The 19,197-nt window shown below is 41.8% G+C and overlaps 1 protein-coding gene across 2 annotated transcripts in view; it reads left to right on the top strand.

Annotated features, from left to right (window-relative positions):
- The first annotated feature begins 306 nt into the window (after positions 1–306).
- Positions 307–19,197, top strand: part of LOC125462761 (pepsin A-like) — a 37,314-nt gene continuing 18,423 nt past the window's right edge. The window contains exons 1-9 of one of the 2 annotated variants that reach the window (XM_048553101.2): positions 307–443; positions 543–705; positions 3,446–3,563; positions 4,406–4,524; positions 5,396–5,595; positions 6,465–6,584; positions 7,549–7,693; positions 10,237–10,335; positions 10,481–11,219. In XM_048553101.2, the coding sequence (XP_048409058.1) occupies positions 325–443; positions 543–705; positions 3,446–3,563; positions 4,406–4,524; positions 5,396–5,595; positions 6,465–6,584; positions 7,549–7,693; positions 10,237–10,335; positions 10,481–10,627 (1,230 nt within the window). In that variant the 5' untranslated portion in view covers positions 307–324 and the 3' untranslated portion in view covers positions 10,628–11,219. Of the gene's footprint in view, positions 444–542; positions 706–3,445; positions 3,564–4,405; positions 4,525–5,395; positions 5,596–6,464; positions 6,585–7,548; positions 7,694–10,236; positions 10,336–10,480; positions 11,220–19,197 lie in introns of those variants that run through there. The other variant, XM_059653358.1, reaches the window with a different exon arrangement.

The following is a 19,197-nucleotide window of genomic DNA, read 5'->3' as shown; positions in this document are numbered from 1 at the left end:
TATCCAGCAGTGAAACAGTTAGTTTCTGATGTATTTGTGACTTAATTATTTTGTATGTCTCATGACACTGCTTATCAGTCTGATTTGTTAATATATTTCTGATGGCTTTATTGGCCGTAAAGGTAATGTTTAATGTTACAACAATGAATATGTTTCATTTTAATTCAAATATACTCAACTGAATGCCACTTAAGTAAAAAAAAGTATCCTTACTTAAACAGATTAAGTTTGAGATAAACTAATCAAGAGAACATTAATATTTATTTTAAACAATTGTGTCTGAGTCCTTGTGATAATGGAAAGGTTTGATTACAGTGAGTATAAATGTTGCTGCTCAGACTCAACACTTCAGATTCTGATGAATCTCTGAACCAACCCATCTCCAAGATGAAGTGGTTACTCATTGCTCTCGCTTGTGTTCAGCTCTCTGAATGTATGATCAGGTAGGAAATTGTCAAACGACAGGTGAAGGATAGAATAACCTAGCAGCAAGGAACAGTAAAACATGACAAAACTTGTAACTTTTGTGGTTTTCTTGGCAGAGTGCCTTTGATTAAGGGCAAATCTGCCCGTGATGTTCTCCAGGAGAAAGGATTGCTGGAAGACTTCCTGAAGAAACATCCATATGATCCCTGCTCAAAATTTGAAGGACCCTTATTCTCCCAATCCCTGGATTCATCAGAACCAATGATTAACTACCTGGATGTAAGTCACTTGTCAACTTGCAAACATTCTCCTTCATCTAAATCTACAGTTTTAATTATTGATTCCCTCTCCGGAAGGACATCACTGGCTAAAACTAATTGCCCAGTAAATGGTGGTGCTGAGCTGCTGCCTTTGATCACTGTAGTCCTTCTATTTATTCCAAAGACTCCTTGTGACAGTACATTCCACACTCTCACTGTCCCTGATTAGAGAAATGTCTTTAATTTTCACAAATTAAAGCAAAATATTGTCGAGGTTGGAAATCTGAAACAAACATAGAATGCTGGGGAAACTCAGCAGATCTGGCAGCGGCTGTGGAGAGAGAAATTGATTTAATGCCTCCTGCCCAGTATGACTCTTTATTTGAAGAGTTTGCTATGTTTGTTTCTGAATTTTCTATCGAATATTTTGATGATGACCTTCAGGTGATGGTCTTTAGTAATGGTCCCCTTTAGAAAATAAATATTTTCATTGTATCCATTTAAAAAAGAGCTTCCCAAAATTTCAAAGACCTCTATTAGGTCATTCTTCAGCCCTTTTCCAGTGCAAAGTGAGCCAGGATGCAGGCAAAGTTGAAAGGGTTTGGCTGCTTTCGGGAGGCAGAGCTGAGCACATTTTGTTAGATCTCTCAGGCACTGCTAAATTCTGGTGGGCTCATTGGCGTCAATTACAACTAGTGTCAAGAGGCTTTGGAATGAATCTTATTGACAACCACCAACAACAAGCAACGTTGTTGCATCATTCACATTGCCGACTTAATGGAAACAACTATCCTGCCCTGAAATCTGATGGAGGTACTCCCACCTGATTCTCCTGGTCCCTGCATTGCTCCACCCCACCCCACCCTCCTCAACCCCACACCACTCACCCCGCCCAACTCCACCCTCCCCAAACCATCCCACCCCAGACCACCTTCCCCAAGCCCATCTCACCTTTCCCAACACCACTCCACCTCACCCGACCCCACACTCCCCAACCCCACACACACCCACTGTGCCCAACCTCACACCACTCCATAGAGCCCCACCCTCTCCAATCCCACTAAACCTCACTCCACCCCACCCCCCAACACACTCCAATCCACCCTGCCCAATCCCACTCCACCCCACTACACCCCACCCTCTCAATCCCACTCCACCCCACCCTGCCCAATCCCACTCCACCCCGCTCCACTGCACCCTCCCCAATCCAAACTCCACCCCACTCCACCCCACCCCACCCTCCCAATCCCACTCCACCCCACCCTGCCCAATCCCACTCCACCCCACTCCACCCCACCCTCACCCTTCCCACCCCACATCACCCTCCCCAACTCCACTCATCCCCTCCTGCCCAACATCACTTCACTCCACACACACCCTCCCTGCCCAACCTCAGTTCACTCCACACACCCCCACCCTGCCCAACCTCACTGCACTCCACACCATCCTGCCCCACTCCACCCCCCCACCCTCTCCAACCCCACACCATGCCACCCAACCCTCTCCACTCCACCGATCCCTAACTGTCCCATCCCACTCCACCCCAAACTGTCCCATTCCATTCCACCCCACCCCACCCTACCCAATCCCACCCCACCATGATCAACTCCACCCCCACCCCACCCTATCCCACTCCACCCCACTCCACTCAACCCCAAACTGTCCCATCTGCCCTTGTAGGCTCAATTAGGTTCTGTTCAATATCTCACTTATGTTTGTAGATTTCCCCTCTTGCGTCATGTGATTTAAAAACTGTAAGAGGGAGATGTATGTTTCCTGAGGGGTGTAGTGAATAACGTCAAGTGTAGCTGGGGTAGTGCGTTTCCAATCAAGCCCTGCTATTCTCAAAGTCATCACAAAAGTTAAAGATTTTATCAAGATCCGAAAATTCCGCAGTTTACCTTTCTGGTAGAACCAGGTTAACAGAAGACAAGGACCAAGTTTCGATATAAGAGCTTCTATTTATTATGAACAAATAGAGTCTCACTGCAGGTAAGTAACTATGAACTGTCGACATGTAACCCTTCTACTCCCCTTATAAAATTCTGTTTATACGGAGAGAAGCAAAATCTGGGAAAACAGTTCAATCGCCCCAGATAACACTATTTGCTGAGATGATGCTTTTGCTTGCCACACTTGCTGTCCTTTAATCTCACATCTCCACGTTCTCTTCTCTTTGTTGTGGGTGACACAGATGGTTGGTATATTAGCTGCAAAGTGCCATAGTAATTGGCCACAGCCATACCTTACAGCCACTGGCAATGGAAAATAAACTGGCCTTCAGTCTTTCTGTATTATATAGGAAAGAAAGACAAAATATCTGTCTCTTGCAGCTGTAAGAAAAGGTTTCTGCTAGTATCGTTCACACCCACAAGCTGTTTAGCTGGCTAGGGGCCACTCACTTGGGTGTTGTGAACAACTTGTCACAACCTCACAAACCTGTCAGCTACTTGTTGCTGGCTGATTCTCACTCTGTTACACCCTCGCTGCTACCAGGCCATCTACCACAAGCTTCACCTACTTGAACAAAGCAGCAGTGTCAATACAGCTTACGAGTTTCATTAACTTGCTTTTAAAAACACTACAACAACCCTGTCCACAATCCTTGGCTTTTAAAACATCCTTTTCCCATTTTAGTCCACAATCAAAAATGCAGAAAAATTATAAGATGCAGTATTTACAACAATAAGAGTAATAAAACATGTAACTCTGATATATTTCTAGTGTATATATTGTGGTCTTCTTGCTATTTCTGACAGCTGTCATACTATGGAGCAATCAGTATTGGAAACCCACCACAGAGCTTCACTGTTGTCTTTGACACTGGCTCATCCAACCTCTGGGTACCATCAATTTATTGTTCCCAACAACCATGTGGTGAGTAATTGTTACCCTGTTGTTAAATACGCTTCTCCCTTTGATATTCCTGATTGTTAAAGACAGGTGTACAATTCATATTGGGAACAGTAATACTTCTGGACTAATACACATCCATATAATGCTCTCAGTAAAACTAGTTGAAACCCTAAAGTGTCATTTGGCTGTTTCCAAGTTTGTGAGAAATTTACAGAGTGCGGTGATTCTAACTGTTATTCGTTGTCTCTGTCTGGAGGTGGAAGAATTGTCGGATGGATTACAATTGAAAATTTAACAGCAGTGTCAAACAATTTCTATTTTTCACTGATATTAAACTTTTAGCACAAATCTGCAGCTTGTGTCTAACCTGATTCTGGAGTGAATTACTCTGAAGGTGGGAGCATCAAATCATTTTGATTAACGTAACATGAGTATATATGCAATGTAGTTAAAATGTTAGACTGCTTTTTAAATCTAGAATATTCTAATTAGAATGCGTAAAAAGCAGAGATTTAATCCTGCCTAGACTCTAAACATTTCCATTATTAACTGGTAGGAAATAATTCTCTACAGTTAAATGTTACAACATGCACAGCCTCTACTCCTGTGCGGGATGCTTACAGGCAAAGGTAGTGGAGATTACAGACTTTGAAACAGCAAAAGTGAATGAAATCCATAAACGATGATGCTATTAATGCTTAATAATAATGCATACATGCTCATGCACACACCTGTCCACCCCTCCCTGGGTACAAAATTCAACTTTCAGATCTTAACTATGAACAGGTTTGGCCACAAATATTTGATCCAAGGTAGGGCTTAATTTTCAAACCTTCAAAATATTTTAATATATTGCTTTGCAGTGACACATCACAGATTCAACCCAAGCAAGTCGTCAACATATCATTCCAACAACCAGGATGTATCCATTCAGTATGGTACAGGCAGTATGACTGGAAAACTGGGATATGACACAGTCAGAGTAAGTTGTAACCATTACCAGATCATTCAAAGTACATAATGGTGATAATTGCTTTTCAAAGTTACAGTTTCAAGTCAAAGATAGCAAGAACTTATGAATCATACCTACTGTGTACACTTTCATGTACTCATCTGTGGTAGGGCATTAGCGCAGGTATGAGAATGGTGAGTGAGAACACTACCTCTGTCCTGCTTCCACCCCACTGATATGCATCGCCCCATGGATGGCCTTGACATCATGCCACCAATTAAGGCCCTTGAATGGGCAATTAATCCAGCAGAAGGGAACATAATATCAAACGCTGTTGGAATTATTTAGTGGTTCTGGAGCAGCGGGAGATGTGTGCTTGGTGCTGGTTGACGGATTGGGCATCAGGAGAGATTGGGGGTCCACTAATAACCAACCCTTTGCCCTTGCTCCCAAACTGCTGTGACTTCTACCACATGCCCCACCATCCCACCCACTGCCACTTGCCTGTGGCCTGGGATCCAGCAACAATCCTGGTCATTGGCAGATGTTGTACTGGCTGGCAGCAGGCTCCATCTCCCCACTGGCACTGACATTCAATAGAAGTGCTAGAAATTGATCAACTAGCAGCTATTAGGAGATAGCCCTTTGCGGCCCTTGATCCTGGGCAAGACTAGCCCAGCTATGTGTTTGAGTGGAACATAATACAGTGGGGTATTCCTGAAAGGGAACGGAAAGGGCTTTTTGGCAAGGAAAATTCACTTCTATTAAGTATCCACAACAAGTCAGACTGTTGGAAGAGATGAGTAATGAAGATATAGGAGAGGGTCTCTTGAATTTTAAGTTAATGCTATAAAATAACACTAATAATTCATGGGCTTGTGACTCGATCTGATTTTTCTAGGTCTCAAACATTGCTATCCACAGTCAAGAATTTGGGTTAAGTATAACCGAACCTGGCAGTTTCTTTACCTACGCTAAATTTGATGGAATTTTGGGTTTGGGCTACCCATCTCTTGCAGCATCAGGGGCTACAACTGTATTTGCGAACATGATCTCTCAGCAACTAGTGGATGAGCCTCTCTTCTCTGTCTACCTGAGCAGGTAAACATCTGTTATGCATTTATTTTTGCACTTTATTTCTCCCAGTTCATGTTTCTGCTTTCACCTAAAAAAAATGTCAGCTAGCTTCAGTTGGTGCTAATCTTGCCCATGCCACAAAATGATGGGTTCAAGCCAAAAGCAGAACTTGATAGCATGATACAAGCTGTTCGTTTTTGTAATTCATGGGTTGTGGACATTTCTGGCTTGGCCAGTGTTTCAACCGAAATTGTGAAGCTAATGTTGAGCTGCCTTTTTAAACCACGGATGGCCATGTGGAATAGGTGCTGTTAGGAGTGGGTTCCAGGATATTATTGAGTGACAGTGAAGGAATAGTGATATATTTCCATGTCAGGTTGATGCTTGGTTTGGAGGAAACTTGCAGGTGGTAGTATTCTATGGCGGCCAAATATTGGAGAAGAGAATTGGCATGGAAGATTCGAGGAGCAGTGCGGGTGTTGGGTGATGACTTTCCAGTGCTGTGGGCATGGGATTGAACCCAGGTCTGTGGCTCTGTGAGGCAGCAGTGTTAACCACAGAGTCACCAGGCTACTCATGAGGCAAGCTGCCAATTCAGAATTGAAGACAATAGAATCTAAGAGAGCCCTGATTGTATCCCTTGTAATTCATTTAAAGTGCATAATTAATCAATGTGAACAGATAGCTTCTTATTGGATGTTTTGAGTTTCCTGAAGTATTTCTAGCAATGTTGCAATCAATGATTTTTTTGTAGATGAATTGTAGGCGTAAAGATTTAGGTACAATATTGAATAGGCAGGCAAATGTTAAGCCTCAAAAGCAGATTTATGACAGTGTTAACAGCATTATTTCTTTGTCTCTGACCTTTCCTTATATCTTTTGCTCTCTTACAGAGAGGGTGGTGTGTCTGGAAGTGAAGTTGTATTTGGCGGAGTTGATTCAAGTCACTACACTGGTCAAATTAACTGGGTTCCTGTTACATATGATGCCTACTGGCAAATCCTCATCGACAAGTAAGTGATTCCCATCATTTTTCATTCACAGGATGAGGGCATCACTGAGCAGGCAACATTTATTACCCATCCCTAGTTGCTCAGATGGTAGTTCAGAGTCAATCACGTTGCTGTGAGTCTGGAGTCACATGTAGGCCAGATCAGGTAAGGAAGGCAATTTCCCTCCCTAAAGGATATTAGTGAACCAGATGGGTTTTTCCAACTATTGGCATTCATGGTCATCATTAGATTCATCATTAGATCAGGAATACTTCTGAAAGTGACTTTCAATAAATCAACCTGAAAAAAGATCAGTTCTTATTGAGACAAAATCCTAATGAAACAGCTTTTCATTAAACTTGGAGCAAAGAAACAGTTGTGTCATTCTTATTATAGCAGAAATCTTATTTGCAGCCTTTCCATTTTTCAGTCAATATTTACCTTCAATGAATATTGGAAAGTATACTTTACTTGATGTTTAACTCCAGTTCAGACAAGGACACAAGCAGCTTGGGACTCAATACACTGGGACTGTTTTGTTGACTCATTGATTTGGTTGGGAGAACTTATCCAATTTTACTTCCAAAACCATGCCTCTACATTGTGGAACTGTGGGTGCCATTACAAATCACTTTCAACTACATGATAGCTCTGCCCATGAATAATCAGCCTATCCCCGAGCAGGGGCTGGAGAACCAATTCCAGGCATCTTTAGACCCACTGCTGTTCATGCCAGTGGGATGTGAAACTTGATATTTTCTATTTCTCTACTGAATATTAAACAATAGTTTAATAAAATATATTGAAACATTTGAATTCAAAGAAAAGAAGAAATAAATGCTTAGGCTATTTTGTCTGATCTCATTGACATTTCCTGGATGCATTATTTCTCAGCTAACCTGAAAATTCAACTTTGTAAGACTTACTCAAATTGTGTAGCTATTTTAGCTCTTTGACTAACTCTTGATTCATTCCTCTCCCTCAGGGTGACAATCAATGGTCAGGTTGTGGCCTGCAGTGGAGGTTGTCCTGCCATTGTTGATACTGGCACTTCTCTTCTTGTTGGTCCCAGCACTCCCATCAACAACATTCAGCAGTCCATTGGAGCTACTCCAACTTACTATGGCCAGGTAAACACTATAGAATGCATTGTAGGAGTGTCCGCATGTGCCTTAGTTATTTATTCACATTGAAGCCTCCAGTGGATCATTTTGCCTATTGTAAAGTGAAAATAGATAAACCATAGATCTTGACATACAAGTCAGCCTTTAGGGCCTTAAAAATTCATCCTAAAAATAGTGGTTGACTTAACTGCTGAATGTAAAGATGTGCTGTAGGTAGATACTATTAAACATGCCATTAGTTTCCAATTGTAAAGAGTAGGTGTGTCTGAAAGTCCTGAGCATCTTTGCAGCACAACCCACATTGGCTGCTTGAGTCTTTGCGCTGGCTAATAATGTACAGATAAGTAAAACATGTATTTTTGGCGTGAAATAATTATGATGGACTAAAAATGTAAGTATAGTATGTTGTGGCTGAACAGGGGGACAAATTACATTCTGAATATGTCAACAAACATGATATTGACGGTTAAAAATTGCATCATCTTATGCAATGAATCAACTTAAATGCCACAGTTTATGGTACTCGTTTCAACATTACAAATTCTTATATATGCCCTCAGCCTCAATTTTTTCAGCAGCTGCACATGTTAAAGTAAATTCCACATATATGAGGCTCCAAAAGTGCACTACAAACATAAATCAAAACTACTACTCCGAATCTACACTCATCCCACTTTCTGGTACTCGACCAATAGCCTTGAATCTTATGACATTGAATGCTTATCTCAGTGCATTTTAAAGGCTGTGAAGGTTCTGATCTCAACTGCTCTCCCAGGCAGTGCATTCCAGATTCCCATCACTCTCTGGGCACTGCACCTTATGAAGGATGTATTGGCTTGGAAGGAATGTATCGATGGTTTACAAGAAAGACGTTTGGACGTCAGGGGTTAAGTTATGAGGAGAGAATATACAAATTAGTTCTGTTTTCTCTAGAATTTGGAACACTAAGGGATGATCTGATCAAGGTCTTCAAGATATTAACATAAAAAGACAGGTTAGATAAACTATTTCCACTGGTTGGAGATTCTAGAACTAGAGGCACATCTGAGAAGTAGGATCAGAATGTTCTGGAGAGATATGAGAAAGCAATTCCGCTCACAAAGACCATAAGATATATACGCATAATTAGGCCATTCGACCCATCAAGTCTGCTCCGCCACTTGAGCATGGCTGATACTTTTCTCAACCCCATTCTCTTGTCTTTCTCCCCATAACCATTGATCCTGTTACTAATCAGGAATCTGTCTGCCTCTGTCTTAAATACACTCAATGACTTGGCCACCAGCTGTCTGCAACCATAAGATTAACCACTCTCAGGCTGAAGAAATGGCAGCAAATGTTTGGAAATTTCTTTCATAAATGGCAGTGGATCCTGAATCAGTAGTTAATTTTAAATTTGAGATAAATATATGATTGTTAAGCAAAGTTATTAAGTGATATGAGCCAAAGGCAGGCATATAGAATTAGGTCACAAGTCAGCCTTGATAGCATTTAATGGTGGAATAGGCTTGGGGGATTGAATGGCTAACTCCTGTCCTTATATTGCTATGATCTTAACCACTTATTAACCTATCCTGCCACCTTTAGGGATCTGTGCATCAATATCCCCAAGATCCCTCTGTTTATTTGTGTTTCTGAGTGACCTGTCATTCATTGAGTAATCCCTTGTCTTGTTACATCTTCCAAAATGCAACACCTCACTCTGAAATTTAGATCAACATTTAGAAACAATTTAGTGGGCAGCACAGTGGCACAGTAGTTGGCACTGTTGCCTCACAGTGACAGAGACTCGGGTTTGATTCCAGCCTTAGGTGACTGTCTGTGTGAAGTTTGCATATCCTCCCTGTGTCTGCTTGGGTATCCTCTGGGTGCTCCAGTTTCCTCCCATGGTCCAAAGGTGTGCAGGTTAGGTGGATTGGCCATCCCAAAATGTCCCATTGTATCCAGGGATGTGCAGGCTAGATGGGCTCGCCGTGGTAGATGCAGCATTAGAGGGGAAAGGTTGGAGGTGAATGGGTGTGGGATGCTCTTTGGAAGGCCAATGTAGACTTAATGAGCCAAATGGCCTCTCTCTGCACTGTGGGGGCTCCATGATTATAGTGTGATGTTACTAAACAAGGTGAAGTTGTACCAAGCACAAATAAAAATGGTTATGACTGTTGGAGGTCAATTATCTCAGCTCCTCTGTGGCTATCCATGGCAAGATTTTGGCTTCATGCTTGGCTGATAAGTGGTAAGCAAAATGCACACCACATATGTGCCAGGCAACGACCATCTCCAGCAAGGGAAAATCTAACCATCTATCCTTGATGCTAAAATATTATTACGATAAGTTAATCTCCCATCATGAACAGTATGGACTCTAGCAATGCTACCATAGCTTGAACATAGCCTGTCCCACAGGCAATGAGTCTCTTTTCAGCCTGCCTGTGTGTTCCAATTGCATCTCACATTAGTTTCAGCAATGGTTAATTAGTTGCACTCTAGCTGAGCTATCCTAAATCCTTACACTGGCAAAATGACTGAACACTGCCTCTATTTCCTTACAGTACACCATAAACTGTAACAATCTGAACAACATGCCCAATGTGGTCTTCACAATCAATGGAGTGGATTACCCTCTTCCCGCACAGGCCTACGCTTTGCAGGTATGTTATTGCACAACAATTAATTGCGAGACTACCCGTAAAGTTTCAAAAGGATAAAACATAACATATTTTTAGGGATTAATCTACAATGGCTAAAGGTGTTAAAGGTATGACCCAGCCCTAACTGTTCCTGTTTTCCTTCCAGCAAAATTTCAATAACCAACAAAGCTGCTCCAGCGGATTTGGCGTTACTGGTGGAAGCCTCTGGATTCTGGGAGATGTTTTCATTCGAGAATATTATTCCATTTTTGACATGGGAAACAACCGTGTGGGCTTGGCTAAGGCCGTTTAGTTTTTTGACATTTATATTGTCAATGAAACCAGATTCTAATTTGTAATTTTGAGTTGATGTTAATCCATCGCATGATTTCTCAGTGCAACAGCTGTCATCAAGCTGCAATTGTTTTTGTTTGCTCTTAGGCTGCAGGCATCACTGCTAAAGCCAGCATTCGTTGTCCATCTATAATTGCCCTTGAGAAGTGTTAAGAACCAACTATTTTGCCAAAGATCTGGAGTCACATGTAGGTCAGATCCAGTAAGGATGGTAAATTCCATCCCCTGAACGCCATTAGTGAACCAGACACATTTTTATAATCAACAATAATTGTTTAATGGTGACCATTACAAATACTAGTTTTCAATTCCAGGTTTAAAGGAAAAAACATCTACTACTTTTGTGGACATGAGCACATGTCTCTGCAATGTTAATCTGGGCCTCACGATTGCTGGTCCAGTGATATCGCCAATGAATAGATGAACCTTTACAAACCAAGATATACTATTGGCTACTTTGCTGGGGCTAATGCTCAATGCTCTGCACTGAATTATAAACAAAAATAATGAATATGGAAATAACAAATAAATAAATCACTACTCAGTCTTAACATACTGTTTGATTGCATTACACTTTCATTCTTTCTTGATTCTGACAATCAGCTTTGAAGTATTCCCAGAGCAGTGATTCACTCCAGAGACTAACATATTTCTGCTCAAGGCGAATACCCTCTGCAGTGAGGCCTGACTAGCTGTGAATATGTTACCAACATCACTCAGTGGCATTTTCTTATTCTCTGGAATCTCTACATTGTAATAGTTCCTACAAAAAAGTAGAATTATGAAATATATACTCCAACTTCTTCCATCTCTTGTCCCTTTCACGCAGAGGGAGCCTCAAATGATTTCATACTCGTAATGATGTAAGCTCCCAGTAGCTCAATCCAAAATTTGCGAATTTGCAAGGAATATGCAGACGACATGAGGAATGTATGCTCTCTTGAAATTTGGACCCAGGACTGATGAAGTCCAGATCTGGCCACAGTTGCAAAATCCAAACAATTCCCAAAGCTCCCATTTATTCAATACACTGGATCCCATTTCCAGAATAGGTTGTACTTTAGTGGACATACCCTTGAGTCTTCCAACATAGTTTGAGACATAATGTGCAATTAAATTTATTATGTTACATCATGTTTGTAATATATAGTTGGCCAGCATCTGAAAGATAATTTAATGTTACTTCCACTTTTCAAAATATTCACTTGAGACGTGTATTGTATAATATCATCCAAACCAATGTCAAAGATGCTGAGATAACAAGGTGTAGAGCTGGATGAACACAGCAGGCCAAGCAGTATCAGAGGAGCAGGAAGGCTGGGGTTTCGGGCCTAGATCCTTCTTGTGAACACTGATAGTGTTCTTGTGAAGGGTCTAGGCCCAAAACGTCAGCCTCCCTGCTCCTCTGATACTGTTTGGCCTGCTGTGTTCATCCAGCTCTACACCTTGTTATCTCAGATTCTCCAGCATCTGCAGTTCCTACTACCTCTGATTCCAAAATGCTGATGGATAGCAACTTTAATGGGATGGAAATTCTAGATTGGCTTAAATTGCTGATAAAAAGGGGTAAAAAGAGAACAAACAAGCAAGGTTTATGAAGGGTTGATGTCACCATAGGAATGTATTGGCAGAACTTTCAACATGAAGCGGAATATTACCAATGCTCAATAATGCCAGCATTTTTAACTGTGATGCTATGGATAATTTTACATGGATAACATAACCTGCTATGTGAAACGTATCTGAACATTATCTATGTGGTGACATGGTAAACAATACTTAATACAGGTTCAGTGAAGCCCCTTTATCACTGATGCTCAGCAGCAGCAGTGTGTACAATCACAGAATCATAGAATCCCTACAGTGTACAAACAGGACATTCAGCCCAACGCGTCCACACCGCCCCTCCGAACAGCATCCCACCCAGGCTCATCATCCTACCCCTGACTCCCCATGTCTAACCCACATAACCTAAACGTCCCTGGGTACTATGGGCAATTTAGCATGGCCAGTCTACCTAGCCTGCCCATCTTTGGACTGTGGGAGGAAACCAGAGCACCAGGGGGAAACCCACGCAGACACGGGGAGAATGTGCAAACTCCACACAGACAGTCGCCTGAGGCTGGAATCGAACCCAGGTCCCTGGCACTGTGAGGCAGCAGTGCTAACTACTGAGGTGCATTGAAGAAATTCACCAAATCTCCTTACACAGAGACTTTCAAACTCCAAACTAGGGCGGCACGCTGGCTCAGTAGTTAGCACTACTGCCTCACAGTGCCAGGGGCCTGGATTTGATTCCAGCTTCAGGCAACTGTCTGTAGGTGTTTGTACATTCTCCCTGTGTCTGTGTGGGTTTCCCCAGATGTTCCGCCTTCCTTCCACTGTCCAAAGATGTGCAATTAGATGGTTTGGGCATGTTAAAAAGGCCCTATAGAGTCCAGGGATGTGCAGGGTAGGTGGATTATTCATGAGAAATGCAGGGATAGAGTAGGTGGGTGTGTTTGGGTGGGATGCTTTTCATATGGTCACTGTGGACTTGATGGGCTGAATGGTTTTCTTCCACACTGTAGGAATTCTATGATTCTTGACCACTGCCATTTAGAAGGATGAGGGCAGCAGATATATGGAAACACCACCACATGCAAGTTCCTCCCAAGCCACTCTCTATCTTCACTTGGAAATATATTGCCATTCCTCCAGTGTCGATGGGTCAAAATCCTGGTATTCCCTCCCTAATGGCAGTGTGTGTGTTCCTACACTAAATGGACTGCAGTGGTTCATTAAGGCAGCTGAAAAGCAACTGGGTAAATGTTACACAATCAACTGTTTTCGTAACCTGCTGGTGATGTCGATGGGTTTTTGTACAAATGCTTTCAACATGTTTATTGCTTTAAGGTAGTGATCTCGAAGATTTTTAAAGCTATTTAAAGCACTCAACAACAATTTTGAGCTTTGTGACACTACTATAATGTGCTTTCTACAAATTTCCATATTACTTAATTCTTGAGCTCTTTACCTTGCTCAGTTAATCAATGAAACGTAATACGCAATCCTTTCTTTGCCTCTTGTCTTAAGCATTGAAATGTTACATTAGAAACAGGAAGAAATAACATATTGAACAACTCCTGAGTTTTGAAATTCACATGTTAAAAAAAATAGAGCCAAAACTGTGGAGTAGATGATCAATTTTATGATTCCACCAGATTGGAGATGATGTTATAGAATCAAAGAATCAAAGAGTCATACAGTATGGAAACAGACCCTTCGGTCCAAACAGTCCATGCCAAACATAATCGCAAACTAAACTTAACTCAGGATGCATTCCTTCATTGAAATAGAGACTCCAGGTCTCACATAGAGGGTGGAATTTGCCTACTTGCAATTAAAGTGTGATCAGAGATAATGGGAACTGCAGATGCTGGAGAATCCAAGATAACAAAGTGTGAGGCTGGATGAACACAGCAGGCCAAGCAGCATCTTAGGAGCACAAAAGCTGACATTTCGGGCCTAGACCCTAAGATGCTTCTTGGCCTACTGTGTTCATCCAGCTCCACGCTTTGTTATCTCTGCAATTAAAGTGTGTTGGGCAGTGAAATTCATCCCATTTGCTCTGTCATGGCCTAGGGGAATTACTCAAGCAGTCTTCTGCTTTTCTTCTCATTAACTATGCAATTGAGAGTTAGGGCACATTGCTGAGGGACTCTCATGACGCGTAAGGTGGATGTCCTCATTACTACCGAGACCATCTGGTTTCACCACCTCTGACATTATATCTAAAGCCCAGCTATGCACTACTTCAGATGCCACATGAGAGGAATGATAAGCCTGACAAGCATAAGATAATAATTGACCAAAATCCCACAACTAACTCATTTTCGTTCTCATTCTTCAAACCATCCCACTGGACTGACTTAGCAGGACAGTCCCAACTGACCATAGACTGATGTATCAACAATAACCCACTGACCTAGCTGTTGTCTGCAGTCAGTTTGCACTCGACTTTCAGGACTTATTGTGGCCCAGCTCACAGACTGCAAGAACTCTGAACTCTGGACTCGCATAGGACTAAGTGTCAGACAAGCCCCTTCACTGGCTCTGGTTGAACCTCCAGATTGACTGTAGGCCCCCTTCGCTATTCTGAAGGCTTTAATAACACCAAATAAAAACCAAAAGAACTGCAAATTCTGAAAGTTAGGAACAAAAACAGAAGTTGTTGGAAAAGCCCAGCAGGTCTGGCAGCATCTGTGAAGGAAAAAAAAGTTAACATTTTGGATCCAGTGACCCTTCCTCGGAACTGTGTGTGTGCTTTAAAATCACCATTTGCTTGATGCACATGCAGTGTCTTTTTTATTAATCTACTCATGGTGTATGGGCGTCGTTGGCTGAGCCAGCGTTTATTGCCCATCCCTTGAGAAGTTGGTAGCGAGCTGCCTTCTTGAACCACTGCAGTCCGTGTGCTTCAGGTTGAGCCACAATGCCATTAGGGAAAGAATTCCAAGATCTTTACCCAGTGACAGTAAAGGAACAATGATACATTTCCAACTCAGGATTCTGAGTGGCTTGGAGGGGAATTTGCATCTGGTGGTGTTTGGCATGTAAGATGCTAACAAATGCTGCAGCTTTGATGTTGTCTTAGCACAGTGCCATACAGTGGCGTGTCTGCTGCTGCCGAAGTGATTCATTGACTTTTCAGTGATTACCACAAGCTGCCTGCCTACCCTATTGTAAAAAGCAAGCTAAGCTATACAGGTAACAGCCTGGCTCCTAATGCTGAAAGCCTTATGTGCTTAAAAAATAACACAGACGTTGTTGGTCTCTAATTAAGCATGAAAACCGGTGATTACTAAGAAATTAAGCTTAATGTAATAAGTGTCTACGTCAGCATGCTGAAAAGGTGCATATAATGTTTGCCAATGCCCGTGTGCCAAGTGACCTGGCAGGAACATGCAAGTTGTAAGTGTTCATCCGCTCCAAAGTGGAGTGTGCAGAGCCTGTAGAGGTGGCTGAATTTTTATCGATGTTGAGAATCTGCTGTTTTTGTTCTTGCCCTATGTTTGTTCGGGGAGAGAAACATTCCACCCAGAGCTGGATATAGAAGCTGATTTAACCACAAGCTGCAAAACTGCATGATCTGATAGTTCTTAAAGTGCTATGGATATATCCTTAAAGGGGAGTTTTCTACAATTGAAAGCAACATGAATGTGATAGATACTGACTCTTTTTTCAATAAAATCTCCCGCAAAATGACAGCTGGCAGTAAATAGAACACAATTGTCTGAGAATTTCTTCTTGCAATATGAGCATAGATATGTTGATGATAATCTAGCTAGACCTCTCTTAAAATGAAGCCCATGATGTTTTAACATAGTTTGGGGAATGAGCCTGTATAGAGAAATATAATGAGATGTGCACCAGTACCACCTTAATCCAGATATAACAAGGGCACTCCATGGATAACACACCACATGGTGATTGCACAGGAGTTGTGTGCAGTTCTTATGCACACAACTGAAGTTATGTCAACCTTGAAGAATTCATAGTTTTTGTATCGTTGGTGGAGTTGATTGAATCTATACATTGGTTCATTCTTCTGTTGTCTCACAACCCTCTGAAAGAAGAAATTCCTCCTCATGTCAGTCTTAAATTGGCACCCCTTAATTCTGAGATTATGTCTTTCGGTCCTAGACTCCCCCATGAAGGAAAGGATCCTGTCAGCTCTTGCTCTGTCATGCCCTTTAAGAATCCTCTTTGTGTCTTGCCTTACATGCACTTTGCTCCAAAACTTATCAATGGTGGCCTTGATAGTGATGGGGATCCCCAATGGAGATCTTTCTATTTGGGAATCCTCCTACTTTCCACTGGGGACCTGGGCTGTCGTGTACAGCAGTCCCACACAATCAGAGCTTAAGGTGGTTCACGGACTCTAAGCCTAATCGTTTATCCTTGAACTACATTTAATACAGGCTGTGGAAGGAATCATCTCCTGTTTGCCAATTTAAGTAATGTGTTATTGTTCTTTTGTTTGTATTTCAGCTCCAAGCTCCCAACCCTTGCACATCCGGTCCGGAAGGAATTGGGCAGCTTGAAACATCTTGTCGAAGGTCTGCTCCTGGGCCTGGCTAAAGTAGCCATTAACAGGCCCAGGCTGTGGGTCATGGACAGAGTCAACCATCCAGCCAAATCTTTGTGTAATTTACAAATGACCCTATCATCCATCCCTCAAACACTTCCTTCTGTATCGTACACACGAACAGTGAAGGACACAGCACTGATCTCTGTGGGCACCCCCAGACACCAGGCTCCAGTCACACAAACAGCCTTCTACACCACGGTGCCTCTTAATACTAAGTCAACTTGCCAAGTTATCCAGGATCCCATGTGCTTTTACCTTCTTTATCACACTGCCATGTGGGGCTTTGTCAAAGTCTTTGCTGAAATCCATGGCAACTGCACCAACTTTTTTGACAGACCTGGTCACCTCTTCAAAAATCAAATTTGTTAGGCATGACCTCCTTCTGACAAAGCCATGCTGTCTATCCCTGAACAGATCTCACCCCTCCATGTGAAGATTAATTCTATCCTTCAGAATTTTCTCCAATCCTTTCCCTACCATTGATGTGAGACTCACTGGGCTGTAATTCCCTGGTTTATATCTGTCACCTTTCTGGAAAAGTACAAGCTCATTAACTGTCCTATAGTCCGCTGGCACCACCTAATTATATAACCTCTGCCAGGCAGTGATACACCAGTACCAAGTAATTAGGAATAACAAGTGAGACAGAGAGACAGAAAGAGAGAGTGTCTTTCAGAAGATGGTGATGGGTCCAGACATGATGTTTTCTTTTATTCATTCACAGATTGTGGGCATCACTGGCGAGGCTAGCACATATTGCTCATCTCTAAATGCCCAGAGGGCAGTCAAGAGCCAACCACATTGCAGAGTAAGTTGGAGACCTCTGTGAATCACATGTAGCCCAGAATGGGTAAGGACAGCAGACTTTCTTCCCAACTAAAAAATAGTGAACCAGATGGGCCTTTATGATAATTGACAGTAGTTGCAATTGAGTTGCAGATTTTCTTCTGTATTCAAGTTTCACACCTGCCTTGGTTAGCTTCAAACCTATGTCCTCAGAACATTGGCCTGGGATTCTGGATTGCTAATTCAGTGACATTACCACTACACCACCACCATTTCACATATAAGATGCCAATGTGAAGTTCCAAAATCATCCTGACTCTAGCTTGATTACCTGAAAGATTGTTAGTATTTGAATAGCTAGACTGCAGAGTGTAGTCTTCACCTTCCTTGAGAACACAAGAATGAAAAACACAGGAAAGGCACACCATACAGTTCATGATCTTTACTGCTCCTTTCAATATGATTGTGATTGATTTTGGGCTTCAATTCGACTTTTTTGTCCTCTCTCAATATCTCTGGATTTCCACAGAGACTACAAATCTGACTATTGCACACTTAGCTGAATATTTAACAGCCATAACCTTCTGAATGAGAGAATTCCAAAGATTCACAAACCTCTAGGCGAAGAAATTTCTCCTGATCTTATCCCTAAATGATTGACGACTTCTCATGAGGCTGTGCCCCTGTGTTTTAAATTTCCCAGTCAGAGGAAATAATCTCCCTGCAAGTGCCTTCAGAATCTTGCATGTTCCAATGAGATCAACTCTTTTCCTAAGCACAAGAGAGAATACAGGCCCAGTTTACTCAGCTATATCAGGGCAACACTCTCAATGGAGGGACTAACCTAGTGAACTTCTATTGTACTGCACGTATATTGTTCCTTAAATATAGAGACTAACGCTGCTCGCAGTGTTCTTTTACCATTATCTTCTGCTTCTTGCCTCTTAGCCAAATTTGGATCCAACAGATCACTTTGCCATGGCCTCTCATTTTCTGAAGGTCCTAATCAAAAGCCTTGTTAAAGCCCACATTGACGACATCATATGCAGTCCCCTTAGCAACACTACTGGTTATCTCCTCACAAAATGGATCACATTTGTCAAACATCATTGTCTTGTTCAATTGTGGCAAGAATTGCTTTTGTACTCCAATTGTCTTGCAATCATTGTCAGCATGCCTTTGCCTTCCTAGTTGCCTACTGCATCAGCATGCTAACTTTCTGTGTTTTATCTACAGATGCATCCAAATTTCTCTGAACAACATTTCCAAGTTTCATTTCTTTTAAAAAAATCTGCTTTTTAAATTCTTTCCTCCGTTGTAAGTAACCTTACACTTCCACTCTCTATGTTTATCTAGCATTTTGTTACCAATTCACTTAAACTGCCAGCAGCTCTTTGGAATTTGGATGATGTCATGATTTACCAAATGGGAATAGCAATTATTAAATAAAACATTCTTTTTAGTTAAAAGGAAAAAATACTTTTGGCCATTAATATATATGACCAACATACATAAGAAAATAAATACCAAGGAGTCTACCAGGTATATGTTACAAAACCAAATGTCATAACTTGCTTGAAGTACTGATGAGCTTTTGTTTAGAATTCTCA

This window comes from Stegostoma tigrinum, chromosome 21 (assembly GCF_030684315.1).
Source record: "Stegostoma tigrinum isolate sSteTig4 chromosome 21, sSteTig4.hap1, whole genome shotgun sequence".
NCBI classification, from domain to species: domain Eukaryota; kingdom Metazoa; phylum Chordata; class Chondrichthyes; order Orectolobiformes; family Stegostomatidae; genus Stegostoma; species Stegostoma tigrinum.
The sequence above is the reverse complement of the archived record's forward strand: the minus strand, read 5'-3'. Positions and strand labels throughout refer to the sequence as shown.